At 42.2% G+C, this 22047-nt stretch overlaps 1 protein-coding gene across 1 annotated transcript; it reads left to right on the top strand.

The window, feature by feature from the left end:
• Positions 1-890: 890 nt before the first annotated feature.
• LOC129167187 (macrophage mannose receptor 1) lies at positions 891-20262 on the top strand. The gene is made up of 30 exons (XM_054751482.2): positions 891-1080; positions 1148-1549; positions 1927-2100; positions 2221-2376; positions 2460-2573; positions 2655-2795; positions 2876-3055; positions 3678-3835; positions 3914-4030; positions 4119-4234; positions 4339-4487; positions 4609-4808; positions 4892-5007; positions 5104-5185; positions 5289-5433; positions 5528-5566; positions 6049-6212; positions 6351-6415; positions 6704-6804; positions 6879-7018; positions 10028-10133; positions 10248-10399; positions 10513-10618; positions 12883-13115; positions 13196-13361; positions 13465-13617; positions 13700-13816; positions 19048-19206; positions 19534-19566; positions 19641-20262. Exons 1-30 carry the CDS (start codon positions 1011-1013, stop codon positions 19877-19879), a joined length of 4293 nt encoding a protein of 1430 aa, XP_054607457.2. The 5' UTR covers positions 891-1010; the 3' UTR covers positions 19880-20262.
• Positions 20263-22047: the final 1785 nt, after the last annotated feature.

Here is a 22047-nt window from a genome sequence, read left to right on the forward strand (position 1 = left end):
TTATTAAGTTGAAAAATGACTAATTCAAACAAACTGCTTACCCCCACATTAAAAAAAATCTGCATTTTACACTTAAAATAATCAAATGTCTAAGGTCTAAAATGCATCATTTCCTTTTTAAAATGAGGTTTTAGTTTTAGCAGAAACCTGGTTCAGTAGCAGGGACTCAGAAATCCTTCTAGATCGGTTAACATCCGCTCTTACAGACGGATCCTGCAAAGCATTTAAGCTCAACAATGAGAGGTTGATGGTTAAAAGCTTTATAAATATCATTGTTTTTAAATGTGCCTTTATTCATCACCAGTAAAGCGATACCCTAGAGACCATGGATGCAGGGTGATGTAAAAGGGTTAAAGGCCCAAAAATATATATATTTTGGAGATCTTGTCAAAGATGGAGCTTTTCTGCAGCTGTAATGTGACAGTGGTCAGGTCTTCACTCACTTCCTCCAGTAGGAAGCAGGATTTCCTCCAGCTCTCTGCCTACTGACTTAAATAATTTTAATCTTAACCTGGAGCCCGGTGCACGTTTTGAGAGCAGGTCCTGGAAAAAAAATCCTGTCTAATCTCCTCACAGCTACATTTTAAGACAACAAAAGTTCTTGTTGAATGATGTAAGCTTTCTGGGTTTATCTCAGATAACGTATTGATAACATTTTTAAACCTGGAAAAAAGTGCTTCGATAAAGTTATTTAGAAATTTCTCCTCAAATTTCTGTGTTTCTCTGGATTCCCCCCCACCAAACACCCTAAGCTGACTTTTATGACTTGGAGGTGAAATCGTCGTTCCTCCTCTTCCCCAAAAAGTGTAGTGAAAGCTCTTGGAAGTTGTAGACATCCAACCAACCACAGCTAACCATGTGACAGGATATCCATCACTGTAGTTAAGAGGAGAGAAACACCATGACTTTGTGTCATTACCGCTCTCTGTTGTGCACCTCTGCACACACCAGTCCCATACTCTCATTACTGAAAAACTATCTTCAAACTAAGTCTAAACAACACTCTGAGGATGTTATCCAGGTCAGAACTTCCATTGGTTCTTTGTCTCCTGCAACTTGTCTCCATCTCTGCTGACATAGGTAAGTGTCTTAAGCACATTCCTACTCCAATGGTGATGTACATTACTTTGGTTGTGTTCTTCTCCAGACAATGGCATCTTCCTCATCTTCAACCAGGACCACAACAAGTGCATAAAAGCAGAGAGCGCCACATCGGTAACTCTGGATCAATGTGATCCCCACGCCAAGGAGCAGCAGTTTCGCTGGGCCTCTGAGTCTCGCCTTCTCAGCCTGTCCCTCAAATTGTGTCTGGGCGCCGCAGAGATTAAAGACTGGGTGAAGGTTCTCCTCTTCGAGTGCAACGAGAGCAGTGTTCTTCAGCACTGGCAATGCAAGAACGAGACCCTTTTTGGTCTTAAAGACCAGGACCTGCACCTAAACTATGGCAACCGTAAAGAGAAAAATGTAATGATCTATAAAGGCTCGGGGGTGTGGAGTCGCTGGAGGATTTTTGGCTCTCAGGGGGACCTTTGTTCAAAGGGGTTTCAAGGTAGGTGTCTTGCGTCTGCAATAAACAAATTGAATTATGCTTCTGCAGTGGTTGCTAAACTGGAGGACCCTTCGGTTTTTCCAAATCTGGAAATGTTTTAAGATGTTTCTACATTAATTAAAAGGTATTTAATATTTAATTAGGTCTTTTAGAATCAATCTGATAGTAAATTTACTTTATTTTCAGTGACAAACAGAATGAAGACTACTTTCCTGATTTTTTTTTACTTTCCAAGATTTCTGAAAAGGATCTGCTGGGAAAGTAAAAAACTAGCCTGGAAGTCAAATTAAAGCAAAGCTATATAAAAGCAAAAGATGAAGGTAGAAATGTCCTACGAACTGTGATGATTCTTTCCATCTGTAAATCTGTCTCCTCAGAGGTTTTCACTATTGGGGGGAACGCATTCGGAAGACCTTGTCAGTTCCCCTTTAGGTACCAGGAGAAATGGTACGCTGAATGCACAAAGGATGGCCGCTCAGATGGACAGATGTGGTGTGCAACAACAAGAGATTACGACAAAGAGAAGAAGTGGGGGTTTTGTGCAACCAAAAGTATGTGCAACATAACTTTTCAACCTCTAATTCCTACATAGTTTACATCAAAAAAATACATGTCTGCTGTTAAAAAGGACCATGTAGTGTCACTGGATGTAAATGCTATGTATTATTTAGCATCGACTGGCTGGAACACAGACCCAGTCACTGGAGTTCAGTATCAGATGAACTCACAAGCAGCTCTGACCTGGTCTCAGGCCCGGAGGAGCTGCCAGCAGCAGGGAGCTGACCTCCTCAGCATCGTAGAGCTCCATGAACAGTCGTTCATTTCAGGTAACAAGCGAGCTGACCTTCTGCCATCTACATAAACGATGCTTCTGAATTTGATCTTCTCCTTAATGCTTGTGTTCATTCAGGGTTGACGAATCATTTGGGAATTTCTCTCTGGATCGGGCTGAACAGCTTGGATTTTGAGAGCGGGTGGCAGTGGAGCAACGGGAACCCATTCAGATATTTAAACTGGGCTCCTGGTTAGTGAGGACATTAGTATATGATATGTTTGATTAGCACAGGAGAAAATGAAGTTAAGATGTTCTACACGAATCCAACAGGCCATCCCTCCTCAGCACCTGGGCTCACCTGTGCAGCTCTAAATGCTGCAAAAGCATCAAAATGGGAGAGCAAGTCCTGCGACAAAAGAATTGGTTACATTTGTCGGAAAGGAAACTCAACCAGATTGCCTCTACCACCAAGTAAGTTTCACACTTGAAATGCAAAGAATCTGGTTAATCGTTAAAGTCATGGTCATAGTTAACTGATTTTGTTCCTGGAGGTAAAGGACCCAGCTTCTGTCCCAGTCACTGGGTTCCTTATGGAGGAGACTGTTACTACCTGGAGAGGACTAAGAAGATGTGGAAGGATGCTTTGGCTGCGTGCCACAAGGATGGAGCAGATTTGGCCAGTATACACAATATAGAGGAGCAGAGCTTCATCATATCCCAGTCTGGTTACCGTAAGCACACGAATTCCCACAATCGAACATACCAGGGTTTCTTTATTTTAAACTATCTTTGTATGTAGTTAAAATGCCATTGACCCTCTGTGGAGTTCAATTATTGCTTTTCATTATTTGCTAGTTTTCTGTTTGCTAATTTCTCTATGAATTATAGTTTCAAGGTTTGCTGTCTTGCAATAGGCCACTGTGACAGAAATATGGGAGGAGCCAACTCTTTATGTGGTGCGATACTTTTAAATTGGCATACATCTCAGCGTACTGGAACCTTTCCCTGGCGTTATCGGTAGTTTTTACAGCTATTTCTCTGTTTCCGAAAAAACCCCTAACCCTAAAAATTTCAAATAGTTATTTCCAAACAAATATGAGACAACATTTGAAAATGTGTAGAGGAAAAGTGTCCATATAATATTTCCAGAGAAAAGTCCAAATGCTATTCCAAAAATTAGAGACATGGGGTAAAAGTGATGAAAAGAATGTAAAAAATATTAGTTTCTGAATAAAGTTGAAATGCTGAGATCAATAAAAGAAAACAAATGTTGAGGAGGAAAACAAATTGAAAATGTTATTGTAGGAATAAAGATGAACCATTTTATTTTCATCTGCATTATTTACATCTCAGTACAGACAGATGTGCTTTGGATCGGCCTGAACGACCAGAAGAACCAGATGCTTTTTGAATGGTCCGATCACTCCCACGTCACCTTCACCCAGTGGCAGAGTGACGAGCCATCCCATGATAACAGCTTCCTGGAAGACTGTGTCCTCATCCGGGGAAAAGTAACGTCCATCGTTGTTCAAATGTCAAAAAAATTCAGCTGCTCTACTTTTCTAATTTCCCTAATTTCTCTCAAACAGGACGGAAAGTGGGCGGACCACATGTGTGAGAAGACGTATGGGTACATTTGTAAGAAGAAGGCCTCTGTTAAACCATCTGAAGGTGCCCAGCAGGAAGTCAACCCAGGATGCAAGCTTGTGAGTTATTGTTTTCCTGTTGATAACACTGGACTATAACATAAAAACTGTATCAGCTTCAGAAGTTCACAGTGGTTTGTTTTTACAGGGTTCTGTCCGATTTGGCTCCTATTGTTATAACATAGGAGCTGAAACAAAAACCTTTGAAGAGGCGAAGCAGGCATGCTCAGTGGCTGGCGCCAACCTATTGGACATCAATGATAGGTAATGAGTTAAAGTGTTTACATCAGTTTTCTAAAAACCAACGGCTGCAAATGACAACAAATGAACGACCTCAGGAATAAACCAAAGGCTTTATTTTTGTTCAGATTTGAGAACGCTTTCCTCATCAGTTTGGTAGGACTGAGACCAGAAAAGTATTTCTGGACAGGTTTGTCCAACGTGGAAGACATACATACTTTCAAATGGACAACCATGAGAAAAGTCACCTTCACTCATTTCAACGTGGGCATGCCAGGTAAAGCAAACATCCCTCCTGTTAGCTACAGCTTCAAAAATACTGTGGTTCACTTCTTCATTAATGAGTTTATTTAATGTATTGTGCTTTTTACTCTCTTTCTTTACATGTTCAACTAAAGGCAGGAAACAGGGATGTGTTGCCATGACCACTGGGATTTTTGCAGGATTATGGGATGTTATCAGCTGCAACAACAAGCAGAAGTATATTTGTAAGAAGCTGGCAGAGGGGGCCCCGGTAACCACAGTTCCTCCAACCACCCCAGCTCAGAACTGTCCATCTACATGGACCCCTGCTGCCAAAAGGAATGTCTGCTACAAAGTAGGAGGACAAACTGCTTTCAATTGATATGCATACTGTTTTATAAACCTGAAAAATACCTTTTTTCCGCATTCATCAAAAAGCTTTACAGGGAGATGAAAGAACACAAGAAGACTTGGCAGGAAGCAGAAGACTTCTGCAAGGCCATGGGTGGACACCTGATGAGTATACACAGTTTGCTGGACCTGGAATATTTAGCGTATGCTTACTTCCATTAACATCTTGCATATGTCAAAGCTACTATCAGGCATTGTAACTGAAATTAGGTGATTTTGTGTTTTCTACTTTCTTAAAGATACCAAATGTCTGACCCAGCATGGATAGGTGCCAAACTAAAGGGTACCAATGAAGGTTATGCCTGGAGTGATGATTCAAACGTAAGTGGCATCTGATTTTAATCCACAAATAATGTATTAGGTTGCTGATTTCTTGTTTTAAACTTAAGCATTACTATGTGCTTTTCCTAAATCTCTGACCTAGTTTGGCTATCAAAATTGGGGCTTCGGAGAACCAAACAACCACAATGACAACGAACATTGTGCAGAAGTCCAGGCCTTCTACGGACGTCACTGGAATGATCGGCACTGTGAGGTCTATAATGACTGGATTTGCCAGATACGCAAAGGTAAAACCTCAATGAATTCCACAAACTGAGGTGATTTATACATACTTTGAAATTCTGTTTGAGTTGGTAACGATGACGGTTTTTGTGTTTTCAGGAGTTACACCCAAACCTGAGCCTGCCTTGGTTGTTGAAGGTAGGTTTCAGTGATGGTCTGAATGATTTTCCACTATAATACTGAGACAAGAAGAGAATAAAAAATGTCTGGTGTTAGCATTTTACCAATTATGATGTTGTTCCCAACTTCAACACCAGACAGCCGTTGGCATAGTTAATGACAAATGACTTGTATAGGCCTTGGCTCAGTCAGAGGACTCCAAAATGCTTTACACAACAAGGCAAGGACCATACAGTCAGTCATTCACCCACTCACGCCCACATTCAAGCACAAGTGATGATGGGCTACAATACAGCCACATCTACACTGGGGCACACTGACAGAGACAACGCTGCCGAACATAGGAGCCACTTTCACCAGGCAAGGACACAACGACTGATACTGACAGAGCCTGGGTTTGAGCTGGCAACCCACCAATTACAGGGCAAACTCCTGACCCCTGAGCCGCCCTCACCCCCCATAGGTTATGACTTCCTGTCAGCTGTTTATTCTCCTTGCAGAGTACAACACCACAGAAGATGGATGGCTCATATACAACGACAGTCATTACCTCATCAATACTGACACCTTACCAATGGAAGCTGCCAGAACCTACTGCAAAAAAAACTTTGGTGAACTTGCAGTCATAACAGGAGAAAGTGAGAGGAGGTTCCTCTGGAAACAAGTGAGAAATACATTTCATTATAAAACAGACTAGGTCAAAATGATGTTGCATCTATTCATACACCAAAGCCCACTGGTACAAATGGCTAACATGTGGGTTTTAACAAATGTAAAGCCCATTGTGTTTATGTCCATACAGATAGCCAAAGGTGCAGAAAACCAGTACTACATTGGCATGATTGTGAATCTGGATAAATCTTTCAGGTAAGTCAAACAGGATTATTAAAGTGAAAAACTCAGAATATTGGTCTTCAGTATTTGGCAGAAGTGTGACATTGTGGCATCATCAAGTCATCTCCATGTTCATGTTCTGCTCAGCAACTGAACCAGGTTAATTCACTGTGCTGATTGAAATCACCTGGTTTAATTGCTGAGCAGAACAAAAACATGACATGGAGATGACTCGATGATGCCACAGTGTCACACCTCTGGCATTTGGTCTCAATCAAGTCTGTGTGCATAGTAGAAATTGTAAGGTTTTCTTATTTCTAGTTGGCTGGATGGGACACCAGTGACTTACACTGCTTGGGAACGCAATGAGCCCAACTTTGCCAACAATGAAGAAAATTGTGTGACTATGTACAAGAGCATGGGTGGGTCTAATACAGAAACTTATGATAATCAGTTGTTTTTGTAGGTATTAACTAATAACTAAACTACACTTTAGGGTTCTGGAACGACATTAACTGTGGTTCAGAGATTCCCTTTATCTGCAAAAGAAGCAACAATTTTGTCAACACAACTATGGCACCAACAACAGTCCCTCAAGGAGGATGTTCACCTGAGTGGGTTTCCTTCCAACGAAAGGTAATACACAAAAGCATCCAGCAAAGATGGACACCAAGCACAGCATGCCTATTTTTATGACCAATTAATTTTTGATACTTTAAAACCAAGTTTTACTGATCGGGACTCAGATTCTAAAATCTGAACTCACGTAGTTCTTGGAGCACATTCTGTTGCTGAACCTAGACCTGATCAACTGCAGCAACCCCAGATCATGGCACTGTCCCCACAGGCTTGTACTGTAGGCATTAGGCATGATGCACCCATCACTCTGGAACAGGGTCCATTTGGACTCATCAGACCACATGACCTTCTTCCATTGCTCCAGTGTCCAATCTTTATGCTCCCTAGCTAATTGAAGCCTTTTCTAGTTTGCCTCACTGATCAGCAGTTTTCTTACGGCTACACAGATGTGTCCCAATCCCTTTGGTTCCCTTCACATTGTGCGTGTAGAAATGCTCTTACTTCACAATTAAACATAGCCCTGAGTTCTACTGTTGATTTGTCTTCTATTTGATTTCAAACGTTTAAGTGATCACCAATCACAATCATTCAGGGTTTTTTTCTTGACACATTTCTTCCTCAAAGACGATAGGTTTCCACTAAAAATGTACTTACAGGGACTTTACGGAGTTTTGAATTTTCATGCTCGCGATTGCCCCCTCAGGCCAAAAGCGTAATGGCAGCTTCTATAGTAGGCTTGTGCACGAGGCGCGCATGCTGTACGTGCACACTCCGTAATGTAACAGCTGAGACAGTCAGCTCCGTGTGTGTGTGTGTGTGTGTGTGTGTGTGTGTGTGTGTGTGTGTGTGTGTGGCCCAGAGGACAGGAGAATGCGCAGCTAATTAATAAAATAATTTGGTTCTGTACCTTTCTCTTCAGCACAGCCAACAAAGGTTTAAGATGGGTCAGTCCTCCTGCATGCTGTTGAAAAATTGTTCCAAAATGAAAGTTGAACCCACATCTTTTTTATCTGTAAATGCAATGCCGTTCGGCGAGTCTCAAATAAAAATGTGGGCATCTTACTGTAAAAAAATATTCCATTAATGTAAAAAAGAAACTCTAAATAAACTATTTTCCCATCTAGAATCGAACCCGGGTCTTCTGCATGAAGGTCCCACATCCAACTAGGCAAGCTAACACGCCAGTGACATTACTTGTATCTGTACCTTTTAAGAACGGTTCGAAGGGCTATGCCTGAGCGTGAACGCGCATGAAGCAGCTTGCTCGACCCGAGCAGCTCTCTTTTTCTGTGATTTTACAGAAAAACAGGCAATCACAGTAAAAATGCCAGGGCTCATTCTACAGGACCAGGGCATTGCAGGAGAATGTATTAAGAAGAAATTTATTATTTTTATACATGTTTTGGCTGTCAAACTTCCATAATGCCCCTTTACCTACTCACCATACTTACTATACTTCCAGGTTGTAATACTGAGTTGGACAGTTCTTACCCCAACTTCAGTAGTTTTTGCAATCTCCTTAGATGTTCTCTCTGCTTGATGCATGCCAGTGATTTGACTCTTCTCAAACAGACCATCTTTTCCACAGCCACCAGATGTGTCTTTCAGCATGGTTGTTTAAGAAATGAGAAGCAACTCATTGTACCAGTCAGGGTTAAATAACTGCTGAAAGGTAATCATCCATGCAGTAATTATCCAATAGGAGGCCCGTACCTATTTAGTTAGTTCAAACAAGGTGGTGACCCCGTTTTCTTTGCCAGAGAGTGTATGTGAAACATGTGGCACATGTCAAACAGGATAAGAAAATAACCTTTATCCTATTCATTCATTCATGGGACAATGCTGGTAAAAGAGTTAAGTGGTCCACCGTAATTGGAAGGTTGCTGGTTTAAGCTCCACTCAGTCTGTTGCTGTTGTTGTGTCCTTGAGCGGGACACTAAAGGTGGTTTTCCAGGAACGCTACTCAGAGCAACTTGGACCGATGCAGCTCGACCCGACCACTGTTTCCAAGGGCACGGTTCGGTATTTTCCCTCTACTTTGTCCCCTATTTTAAGTCCCTGCTCCGTTGACCTGGTAAGGCTGAGTAGGGCGGGCAACGTAATTATGGCTGCTGACTGGCTAGGGGGCAGAGTCACTGGTTGCTCCAGAGTTTTTTGCTTTCTGTTTCTCTGCCTGCAGCCATTTCCTGGTTCAGAGTGTGACAAAAAACCATAAAACTGAGCAAAATGTCCAGCAACAGCAACACTTTTCAGCTCAGTTGTGTTTCTGTGGAGCATACAAGTTACCTTACACTGTTTACTGATCACCTCATGTTATTTTGTCATGCGAAAAATCCCCCCCCCCCCCCCTCCCTCTGCATCTATGAGGGGCGCATCCCCTTTGGGTCATGGAGCTGGCATGGGAACAAAACTATACTCAGATGGACTGATTTAAACCACGCTGTACAGAGCTGTTTTAGGCTGAGTAGCGTTCCTGGAAAACCACCTTTAACCCATCTTGCCTGCTGGTGGTGATCGGAGGGACTGGTGGTGCCTGTGTACGGCAGACTCACCTCTGCCAGTATGTCCCAGGCCAGCTGTGGCTACAATGTAGCTCATCAACACCAGGGTGTGAACATGTGTGTGAATGGATGAATGACTGATTGTGTTGTAAAGCACCTTGGGGGGTTCCTGGATGCTAGAAGGCACTATTTCAAATACAGGCCATTTACTGTTTAATTTTTTTTTGACATCCAAGGATATAAAATAGATAGACGTGATTTGGGCTTCCTATTTCAGGGAGGTACTTGGCTCCTGAAAGGAAAAGTTGTCCCTTTAGGCCAGTCAGGTAAAATGAAGAAATATACATTACCACAAAGTTTGGTAAAATTATCTGGAAGTTGTCATAGTGGAAACAGACCTATTGTCTCAGTCAGTGATGAGTGACTTTAGTCACCGTTATCAAAGGCTAATACCAAGAAAAGATTAGATTGGCTTCAGTTCTTATACTTAGTAAAATGTGTTGAAATACTCTACACTTTAATGGGCATTGGGAACTAATACAATACATTTTTCTTCTTCACATAGTGCTACAAATTATTTACGGGCAATAACAAGGACTGGTGGGATGCCAGGACGTATTGCGTCCAAGAGGGAGGAAATCTGGTGTCCATAGCCAACAAAATGGAGCAAGGTCAAACGTACTATCAATGTTGATGCATGTTACTGTTGATTAAGTTCACAATTTTTGTTGTTTGAAAATGTATTACATTTCACACAACGAATACAATTTTTGTGTTTTGTACAGCATTCTTAACAACCCAGTTGTTACATCACAATGATGATGTGTGGATTGGCATGAATGATATCAACCGGGAGATGCATTTTGTGTGGACAAACGGCAAAGCCATCACATTCACCAACTGGGCTAAAGGCTATCCCAACTCATATTTCAATGAGGTTATTGTTGTTTCTTGTCTTCTCCTTCTGGTTAATCAATAAAAAAACTATGAAGGACCAATTTTGCATATTGTAAACCAGTTTTAAAGTTTAAATAATGGTGTATTTGACAGGTGTTTGACTGTGTCATCATGGTGGGGAGCACCAATAAACTTAAAGGACAGTGGAAGGTGGAATACTGTGCTGTAAAACGTGGCTTCATCTGTAAAAAAAATGTTGGTGAGAACTTAGTTTCTTGTGTGAAGCAGTAATGCTTTACAGCAATCCATGTTTACACCTCAGGACTGATATGCGCTAGACAATAGAATAGAATGTATTAATCCCACAGTGGTGAAATTCACTTGCTCCAGCACCACATATAGAGAAATGGAATCACTTAAATAATAACAAGATTGCAGGTAAACGCACAAAGGCAATAAGCGTAATAGAGTCATTATAAACTTCAACCACTAAAAGCAACAAATACAAAGAAAAATTGGGTTTCCAGAACTATGCAGCATAAGGAACACAGACATACTAAAATCAGGTATTTATTGAACACATACTGAGTATTGCATTGATGTTACTGTGTACCAGGATAACGCCAGTACCAATTAAACGGAGGAACTATACACTCTTACTGCAGAGGGGAAGAATGACCTACGGTAGCATTCTGTTTTACATCAGGGATGTCTCAGTCTGTCTCCGAAGGAGCTGTCCATGGTCTCCAAAGTGGAATGCAGTGGGTGGGAGGGGTATTCCAAGATGGAGGTCATCTTCACCAGCATCCTCCTTTTACACATCTCCTCAACTGAATCTACTTGGCAGCCTAGAACCAAGCTAGCCTTTTTAAACTAGCTTGTTCAGTCTCTGTCTGTGTATACCTGGATAGTATTTATAGTAATATGTTTATCATGGTGGCGCCTCAGAAGAGTCAATCTTATGGAGCTAAAACAAACTATAAAACAAACATCTGATCACAATAGGAGTCAAACAAGAGTCAATGAAGAAGTTTTCTGAATCGCGAGAGCCCAAAGACAAATAAGGATTCAAATTGGATGCAAACCTAATGATGATTCTATTGTGCTTAAAAATACAACTTTAATATGTTTTGTCTGTGCATGTTTTAGCTTTCTCTGGGTTTGTAATTATTGCTAAATATGATTGTCAGATGGTAGTGACCACATTCCGTTCCATCACTGATCAATCACTCACCCTAGACCCACATAAGCTCTCTTCTTACCTCATTCGTTGATGCTTTCTCATCTCTACTCGAGGTTCTTGTATCATACATTGTCGAATCCTAAGCGTGCCACATGTACCCTGGCTACCGCTGAGCAGTGCTGCCAGCCAGCTGACGCCACCGGCCAGCAGTCTTGCCCATGGTCCTATGAACCAGCCACTTGTAGCTGGTAGACTAACATGCCCAAGGACATCTTATATAGATCAATGTCTTCGAAAATGTTTGTGATCACCCAACGCTCATACTTCCTTGTTTGGGTTTGCCGACAGGCTACAGCCTTTCCCTGTGGTCATATGATTCCTCCTCACAGGATCATTGTCATATTTACTCAGTTAGTCAATTGTAAAGTGGCTAGCCAACATTCTAGTTTTGGAGTTTGCTTCCAGCACAATTCCTCCATGCTTTAGACTGTGAACACAGCTGGTTTGTTTGATTTAGTGACGAATCGCTCCTGTAGAAACTAATAAAGGCTGAGGAGACATTTAAGCTGTTAGATTAAGATGTTAAAAACACAAACTGACAGTGGGAAAGAGAGGTTCAGCATCATTTTTATAACAGTGAATTAAAACTGACTCCAGGGGCTACTAAAAGCAAGCCAAAATTGCTGAGTGTTCTTTTAAAGCGAAACATTGCATTCACTGTCAAAAAAACGAACCTGAAACTCTCCTCCTCCCTGTGTGCTCATGTTTTCATGCTTTCATCCAGAGCTACCAACTTTTGCAGCTTTCCATGTGGGAGAGTGGGGGTGGATGACCCATGTATTCACCACTCTCTACTGTTCGTGAACAAGGGGGGGACACTCATTTCACCTCACTCCATTGTCCATGAGAGCATGTGAAGGGGTCAGATGCGTGTGTCTCACTCTCATCTCATGAGGAAAGCCCTTTTAATCTAACTGCTGAAATGTCTCCTCAGCCTTCATCAGTTTCTACTGGACCGGTTCATCACAGTCAGCAGTGTTCACGATCTAAAACAAGCAGGACTCGTGTGTCTGAACTCTAGTGATTCAGAAAACTCCTGATGTTTACTCTTGCTTGACACCTAATGTGGTCAGATACTCTTTTTTTTTAGCTTCATCAGATAAATGTTTTCTTTGTTTCTTCGGAGGCTCCATTATGATAAGCATGTTACAATAAATGCTAGCCAGGTATAGCTCGTTTGTTATTAATGCCACCATAAATGTATTCTTTTTTTCTTTCACTGCCTTACTACAACTAGGTCTTTAGACACTGACTAAAGTACCAGAATCTTGTCCTCTCAGACTCCCAGATTGCAGTACCAGCCACTACTGTGTCATCAAAGACCTTTCACAAGATTGGCAATGACTCCTACAAGCTGGTGACCCAGAAATTGAGATGGGATGAAGCACGAAGAGAGTGCCAGGCAGATGATGCAGATCTGGCCAGTATACGGAACCCTGTGAGCCAGGCATTCATCACTCTGCTGATTTCCAAGCACAAAGAACCAATTTGGATTGGTCTCAACAACAATGTGGTACTCATCTGCTTTTAAATAAGATCATCAAGCTCTAAAGGTTTCTACGATAAAAAAATTGTCACTCGTATCTTTTTCAGACTGGAGGACGCTTCAAGTGGGTTGACAACTGGCTTCTTACGTCTACCAAATGGGGTGAGAATGAGCCAAAAAGAAACTATGGCTGTGTGTACATAGACGTGGACCAAGCATGGAAGACAGCACCATGCACCAGCACCTACTATTCTATTTGCAAAAGGTCGCCAGGTCAGGCAATCACTTTGTAACTTTTTTGCCTTTTAGAACAAATAATGCACATGGTTCACTTATAGTTCATGACACTGGGGGGGATGTCTTTCTCTTATTTCAGATGTAGCTCCAACTGAACCACCACAACTTCCTGGGAACTGTCCAGAGACAAAGGGTTATAGAAACTGGATTCCTTTCAGAGGCCATTGTTATGCCTTTTTTTTTTCAATGGCAGAAAACTGGGCCTATGCCTCCGTTTCTTGTATAAGAATGGGTATGTTTGTGAAGAACACTGCTGGTTTATTGATACATTTTTGTTTGCATGAACTGTAACAATGTGTCACTGCGGTTACCAGGTGCATCATTAGTGAGTATCGAGGACCCTGTTGAGGGGACATTCATACAACAGAATCTGGACATTCTGCAGGACGGTGTAAAAAGTTTCTGGATTGGTCTGCACAAGTCCTATGATGGTGAGTATACTGGATTGAAGTTTAGAGGACATATGCAAAACTCCAGTTTTACAGTCTTTTGAGCTGCCATGTGGTTCTCTACTGTCTCTATTGGCACTCCTAATTTGGAAAAAAATAATAATAACAAAGACAAAACATCAATTTTGTGACTAATCAAGGAGACAAGATGGCACCGATTATGGCTGGCTCGTCGCGAGCTCCACCAAGCAACAGCTGTTTTTTGTGTTTACTACTTTTTCTTTTTCTTTATTTTTTCACGAGTAGCACATGTATCCTTGTGTACGACCGACAAACCCTACTGGACATAAAAGACAGATTTTCTCATTGATTCCCGGAGTTCAGGTCTTTCATCACGGACCCGCCGTTTGCAGATCCCCCATTCATCTCACCTGAGACGCCTTTGTTCTGGGCCCGTGGAGGCCGCAAGCGCCGACGCAGAGGGAGAAGATCTGGCGTTCTGGTTCGACTTAGACGGCGCACTAACAGACCACCATTACCCAGTTTACTACTGGCTAATGTGCAGTCCCCGGAGAACAAGCTGTGCGAGCTTCGGGCTCGGATCTCATTCCAGCGAGAGACGCGGGACTGCAGCGCGATCTGCCTCATAGAAAGCTGGCTATCGGACAAAGTACCGGACACCGCAGTACAACTACCGGGGTTCTCCGTGCACCACGCGGACAGGTCACAGGAGCTTACTGGGAAAAGCAGAGGTGGCGGTGTGTGTTTCATGATCAACAACAGCTGGTGTGATTATGTGAACGTGCACCAGGTCAAATCCTTCTGCTCTCCGGACCTTGAGTACCTGATGATTAAGTGCCGGCCATTTTGGCTACCGAGAGAATTCACAGCAGTGATTATTACAGCTGTTTACATTCCCCCACAAGCCTGACACTGACCGAGCACTCAGAGAACTGTACAGCGCGATCAGCAATGAGGAAACCGTACACCCAGAGGCGGCGTTTATTACGATCGGGGACTTTAATAAGGGTAACCTGAAGAAAGTCTCACCAAAACTACACCCACACATCAATTTCAATACACGTGGAGATCGGATACTCGACCACTGCTACACCTCTTTCCGAGATGTGTACAAAGCCCTCCCCCGCGCCCCATTCGGCCAATCAGATCACCGCTCCATCCTGCTTATACCTGCCTACAGACAGAAGCTAAAACTGGAAGCTCCAACCTTGAGGGCGGTGCATCGTTGGTCAGACCAATCGGAGTCTGCGCTGCAGGATTGTTTTGATCGGGCGGACTGGGAAATGTTTCACGCGGCTGCTAGAGACATTGATGAGTACACAGACTCAGTCTGCGGATTTATCAGGAAATGCGTGGAAGATGTTGTCCCATCCAGAACAGTTAAATCCTTCCCAAATCAAAAACCCTGGATTAATGGAGGTGTGCGAATGGCGCTGGCGGCGCGGAACACCGCCTTTGCCTCCGCGAACACATCAGACTACAAACACGCACATTACCAACTCCAGAAGACGATCAAAGCAGCCAAACGTGAGTACAGAGACAGGGTGGAGCAACAGTTTGACAACCCCCAGAGTATGTGGCAGGGACTAAACGCAATCACAGACTTTAGAGGGAGAACCAGCACACCGCAGACCACGGCCTCTGTGTGAGGATCTAAACGCATTCTATGCCAGATTCGACACAGCGAACACCATGAGACCGGACAGTGAGCGCACCGCGGATGACGTCAGTGCGCACACTGTGTCTGAAGAGGATGTGCGGAGGTGCTTCAGGAGGGTGAACGCACGCAAAGCTACTGGTCCGGACGGGATTCCCGGCCGCGTCCTAAGGTCATGCGCGGGTCAGCTTGCTGGAGTGTTTACACACATCTTCAACCTTTCCCTCTCTCTGTCTGTAGTCCCAGCCTGCTTCAAAATGGCCACCATTGTCCCTGTACCCAAATCCTCCACCATCTCCACATTGAATGACTGGCGACCTGTAGCCCTGACCCCCATCGTGAGCAAATGCTTCGAGAAGTTGGTCAGGGACTTCATCTGCTCTGCACTGCCCGATTCACTGGACCCTCTACAGTTTGCATACCGCCACAATAGGTCCACTGATGATGCTATAGCCCTGACACTTCATACTGCCCTGTCACACCTGGAGAAGAGGGACACGTATGTGAGAATGCTGTTTGTAGATTACAGCTCAGCATTCAACACCATTGTTCCCTCGAAGCTGGACAGGAAACTGCAGGATCTAGGACTGAGCAGCTCCCTCTGCAGCTGGATCCTTAACTTTCTGTCTGACAGACGCCAGGTGGTCAGACTGGGCGGCACCACCTCATCCCCCGTCACACTGAACACTGGTGCTCCGCAGGGGTGTGTGCTGAGCCCTCTCCTGTACTCACTCTACACCTACGACTGCACAGCCACGAGAAACTCCAATATCATTGTGAAATATGCGGACGACACCACAGTGGTGGGTCTCATCACCAACGACGATGAGACGGCCTACAGGGAGGAGATCAGCGCCCTGACCCACTGGTGTCAGGACAACAGTCTCACCCTCAACATCACAAAGACAAAGGAGATGATAGTGGACTTCCGGAGGAGCAGAGGAATACACACCGACATCACCATCAACGGCGACGCTATGGAGAGGGTGAGCAGCTTCCGTTTCCTTGGCGTTCATCTGGCAGAGGATCTTACGTGGTCAGTGCACACGGAATATACAGTGAAGAAGGCACAGCAGCGCCTCTTCTTTCTCAGAAGTCTGAAAAGATTTGGCATGAGCCACCGCATCCTCAGGACCTTCTATCGCTGTACCATTGAGAGCATCCTCACTGGATGCATCTCCACCTGGTATGGCAACAGCACTGCTTACAACCGCAAAGCTCTCCAGAGAGTAGTGCGATGTGCTGAAAGGATTATTGGAGGTGAGCTTCCCTCCCTCCAAGACATCTACAGGAAGCGGTGCCTGAGGAAAGCGGGGAGGATCATCAAGGACTCAAGTCACCCCAGCCATAAACTGTTCAGACTACTTCCATCAGGAAGGAGGTTCTGCAGCATCCGGTCCAGAACCAGCAGACTGAGAGACAGCTTTTTCCATCAGGCCATCAGACTGCTGAACACGGCGCAGACACCTCACCCTCACTACTGAAACTCCCAACATTACACACTTCATACTGTACATTAATGGCACTGTTTTGCACAAACCAACCTCTGTATATTTTATATCTCTTATTTTATTGTTTACTTTATTCATTTGTAAAACACGTATATACACACTATACACACACAAACACACTCACACGCACACACGTAGAACAATATATAAAAAATAAATAATAGTAAAAAAATTAAAAAATAAATAAATAAATAATATACTTGCATAAACATTTAGTAATGTATATACATTACAACTTATACATATTATTACTTAGATTAGCCATTTTTATATTTTACTTCTTTTTACATTACTGTATTTTTGCACAACTCTGTTGCTGTGAAGCTCGCACACAAGAATTTCACTCGCATGTACTGTACCAGTGTACCTGCACATGTGACGTGACAATAAAAGTGATTTGATTTGATTTAAACGAGTCATTTCAACCACTTATGTATGATTGATCTTGTGCAAAGAACATCATGAACACGCTTTGTATGGACGATAAGACTTAGTAAAAAAAATAATTTTATGTCTCCTTTAAAGGTGTGGTTCATTAATTTAATCAGTGTACTTGCAGTGGTCTTTAGTAGGAATGAACGCCTTGTAAATCATACTCGAGGGGGAAAAAATACAACGGTGCACCATTTCTTGGAACTAAAAGTTGCTCACATCACAGCTGAGCTTCAGACGGCAGGTTTTGGAGTCTTATTTCCTGATATTAGGACAACTTGCCTCGGATTGGATAACAGCAATGACACTCTTCCACTAACTTGCAAAGTTTATGTTTTATCTTCACAAATAACATAAGCCTGGAGGAGCTTCTGCTGTGTGGTGATGTTGCCAATGCTAATGGTTAGCTTCTACTAGGCAAGACATCCACTGCTGATTCCCGGACGTTAAAACAACAACAGCCTTCCCCATCGTGAGTCAAGATCGGTGCAATAAAAGTTTCTGCAAAGTGTCTGCGGGACGCAGAGTGGACATGCTTCTGTTATTTTGTCAACTTGCGTTACTTGGTTCTTTAATAACAGAAAAAATAGTTGTACTTTACCTTGTTTTGCTAACACTTTGGTTAATTACTATAGCCACCTCCTACATTTATTTGCAGGCATTAGAGGACGATGTCGCCCACTGCTGCCCGCACCCTCCTCCTCAATGACAGTCCCACGCGTGATCTAACGTGTAGACTCCATCGTCTCTCTTCATGGTCCTGGGTCCATGTGTCCTTATTTTTATGGCTTCTTTAATCCAGCTTTTGTATTTTTGTTGTTTATGATCCTTGTTTTGTCTCAGTCCATATAATGATTTTCTCTTGTGCAGTGGTCTGTTACGGCTGATTTCTTTATTGTGATTTCTGACTTGTTTTGCTGCTCTTGTGTGTCTTCGGTTGTGTTTCCTTCTCACATTCCTTTCTATGTTCTATTGTTCATGTGTTGAGTTGCCGTCCGGTTTCTCCTATGTATGTTTTATTGCAGTTTGCATTGTATTTGGTATATGACTCTGACTGATTTATGTCCTGCTGATATCTTGTCCTTTGGGTGTACTAGTCTTTTTCTAACTGTTAAGTGTGGGTTTAGTTGGTGTGTTTATGTTGTGTTTTTTCATTATCGCTATTATTTTTTTCTGTGATGCCTTTGATGTAAGGAAGAGTTATCACTGGTTTTGATTCTTGTTTTTCTGGATTTCTGGTTTCTTGTTTTTGTTGTGATTTTCTTTCTTTCTGTTGTTGTTTGCTTGTTGTAGTTCTGAGGATGGCTATAGTAATTAGCCTAAATGTTAGCAAAACAAGATAAAAAACAACTTTTTTTCTATGTTTTAAAAGAACCAAGTAATGCAAATGGACGGGCTTTTCAAATCCTAGAGTTTCACCATCTATTTTCTATCAGAAGCTAACACAGGAAATAGGTGTAGGAGACTGTTTTCATGTTCAGCCTGCATGAAAAACTCAGAGTGACAGATTATAATCAGAAGTAATCATAAAAAGGGGTTTTCAGTGAACCACACCTTTAATTGTTGTACTTGAATAAAGAGAGTACATTTTCTGAGCTGAAGTTTAATGTAGCTACTGTCTTACTCAGTTTAGTCCTGTTTCTTTGTTTCAGGTGATTGGATGTGGATTGATAACAGCATTTTGGACTATACAAACTGGAAATCAGGGTTTCCAAAGTCAGAGATGTGTGTCGCCATCCATTCTGACAGTGGACAGTGGAGCACAAGCGACTGCACCACATATAGATCTTACATCTGCAAAAGACCTAAAAGTAGGTTCCTGGTTTTATCTGTCTACAACTCTTTGCAATGAGTCACAATCATTGTAGGTCGTTGAGACCCATTTTTAGCATCTGACTTTTATTTTAATTGTTTTTAATATATCTTAATTTTACTAATGATGTTTAATTTTTGTGTTAATGCCTTTTGATCACATCTTAATTAGTTTTAATGCTTCTTTAATCTCTTGACATGTCATTTTGGATATGTGTTGTTCAGCACCTTGGGCTTCCATAACGGAAGTGGAAGGTCTTATATAGAAAAGTTCGATTGATTCATTGACCCAACAGTTTCTTATGCTGTTTGCATTATTTTTGTAGTTATAAACCCCACAGAAAAGGCTCCATCTGCTGGTAAGTAAATGTACATGAAACCAAATTTATTCCAAGGCATGTCTCAAGTTGAAGTTCTGCTTGTGTCTCCTTAGCTCCTGTTTTTCAAGAGGTTTCACATGGATCTGCTGGCATCCCTGTAGCTATAGTGTTAATTATAATTGCTTTAGTTGGACTTGGGGCCTTCTTCCTGTTCCGTAATCGAATACAAATACCCACACCTGTCCTGGGAGAGTGCACGTTTGACAACAAGCTCTACTTCAACAATCCAAACCGAGCTCCTGTGGACACTAAAGGCTTGGTGGTCAACATAGAGCAGAACGAACAAGCATAGAAAACATGAGACTAAAAAGACTTTGGAAAAGATGTTAAAGAAATGCTCCAGTGTTATTTTCATCTTTTTCAGAAGCAAAAAGATGTTAATAAAAATTATAAGTCTGACGTCGTACTTAAGTAAACACAAGATTTTACATACTGATGTTTTTAAAAGCACATTAATAAAAATAAGTTTAATTAATTTGCACAAACTTGTTGGGACTGTTTCAATCAGTGCAACCAAGAACGTATGTGTACATGTTTAAACTCACCAAAGGTTAGCTTGTTTTATTACAAATCGACAGATCTATAAAAACTAAAGTGTTGTGAATATTCTCAAGGGGCTGTTTGCCACTCTCGTATTTCCTGGTGATTCTGTAAATAAATGTTAAAATAAATTCATCTGTCTGTTTTATTCTGACTAAATATTTCAACTGCAGAGGCCAGCTTGAGATCACCAAATGCAGTGGGATGCAAAAGTCTGGGCAGCCTTGTAAATTTTCATGATTTTCCAGTATAAATCGTTGGTTATTAAGATAAAATATTTCAGTTAAATGAATCATATAGGAGACACACACAGTGATATTTGAGAAGTGAAACAAAGTTTATAGGATTTACAGAAATTGTGCAAAAATTGTTTAAAAAAATTGGGCAGGTGCATACATTTGGGCACTGTTAAGAAAAAGTATTTAAGGGGCCAATTGTAAGTTTCCTCATCTTTGAATATTCTTTGAGGAGTAGCAACGTGGGGTCTCAGAACAACTCACATGAGCTGAAAACAGATTGTTCACCATCATGTTTTAGGGGAAGGATACAGAAAACTCTCCTTACTTTACACAAGGAGGTGCTGTATGTGAGAGTGATGCAAAGGAAGCCTTTTCTCCACTCACAGCACAAACAGAGCTGCTTGAGGTTTGTTAAAGCACATCTGGACAAGCCAGCTTCATTTTAGAATAAGGTGTTGGACTGAGGGCTGCGCAGTGGCGCAGTGGTTAGAGCTGTTGCCTTGCAGCAAGAAGGTCCTGGGCCTGGGATCTTTCTGCATGGAGTTTGCATGTTCTCCATGTGCATGCGTGGGTTCTCTCCGGGTACTCCGGCTTCCTCCCACAGTCCAAAAACATGACTGTTAGGTTGATTGGTCTGTCTAAATTGTCCTTAGGTGTGAGTGTGTGTGCATGGTTGTTTGTCCTGTGTGTCTCTGTGTTGCCTTGAGATGGACTGGCTCTCTGTCCAGGGTGTACCCCGCCTAATTGCCCGTTGACTGCTGGAGATAGGCACCAGCCCCCCTGCGACCCTACGTGGACTAAGCAGGTCCAGAAGATGGATGGATGGTGTTGGACTGATGAAACTAAAACTGAGTCATTTGGGCATAACAAGGGATGTTATGCATGGAGGAAAAAGAACACAGCATGCCAAGAAAAACACCTGCTGCCTACAGTAAAACACGGTGGTGGTTCCATCATGCTGTGGGCTGTGTGGCAGGGGCAGAGTCTGGGAATCTTGTTAATGTTGAGGGATGCATGGATTCCACTTAATATTATCAGATTGTGGAGACTCCAGGTATCAATGACAACACTGAAGCTGCACCGGGGCTGGATCTTTCAACAAGTCAACAACCCTAAACACTGCTCACAGTCTGCTAAGGCGTTCATGCAGAGGAACAAGTAGAACGTTCTGGAATGGCCATCTCGGTCCCCAGACCTGAATATTATAGACAATCTGTGGTGTGAGTTAAGAAGACCTGTCCATGCTCAGAAGCATCAAACCTGAATGAACTAGAGATGTTTTGTAAAGAAGAATGGTCCAAAATACCTTCAACCAGAATCCAGACTCTCATTGCATTTAGAGACTGTTATTTCTGCAAAAGGAGGAATTTATTTTTTGTGGTGCCCGCATTTATGCACCTGCCTAATTTTGTTTAAACAATTATTGCACAATTTAAATCCTATTAACTTTCTTTCATTTATCAAATATCACTGTGTGTCTCTCCTATATGATGTATTTAACTAAAAATTTTATTGTAATAACCAACAGTTTTATAAAGGAAAATAATGAAGGTTAACAAGGCTGCCCAAACCTTTGCATCCAACTGTGTTTATCTCAAACATTTGTTATGAAATCCTCCTAAAATGATAAAATGTCAAATTCTGATTGTGTTTTTATTTTTAAATTTACAAAATTAATAAA

This window comes from Nothobranchius furzeri, chromosome 7 (genome assembly GCF_043380555.1).
Source record: "Nothobranchius furzeri strain GRZ-AD chromosome 7, NfurGRZ-RIMD1, whole genome shotgun sequence".
In the NCBI taxonomy this organism is placed as follows: Eukaryota; Metazoa; Chordata; class Actinopteri; order Cyprinodontiformes; family Nothobranchiidae; genus Nothobranchius; species Nothobranchius furzeri.

What these genes read in the sequence shown, in the direction of transcription:
- LOC129167187 (XM_054751482.2), top strand. Translation starts at nt 1,011, where the DNA reads ATGTTATCCAGGTCAGAACTTCCATTGGTTCTTTGTCTCCTGCAACTT. An exon ending in GGGGTTTTGTGCAACCAAAA is followed by an intron (nt 2,101 to 2,220) that starts GTATGTGCAACA and finishes TGTATTATTTAG; the next exon opens with CATCGACTGGCTGGAACACA. An exon ending in CTGGACCTGGAATATTTAGC is followed by an intron (nt 5,008 to 5,103) that starts GTATGCTTACTT and finishes ACTTTCTTAAAG; the next exon opens with ATACCAAATGTCTGACCCAG.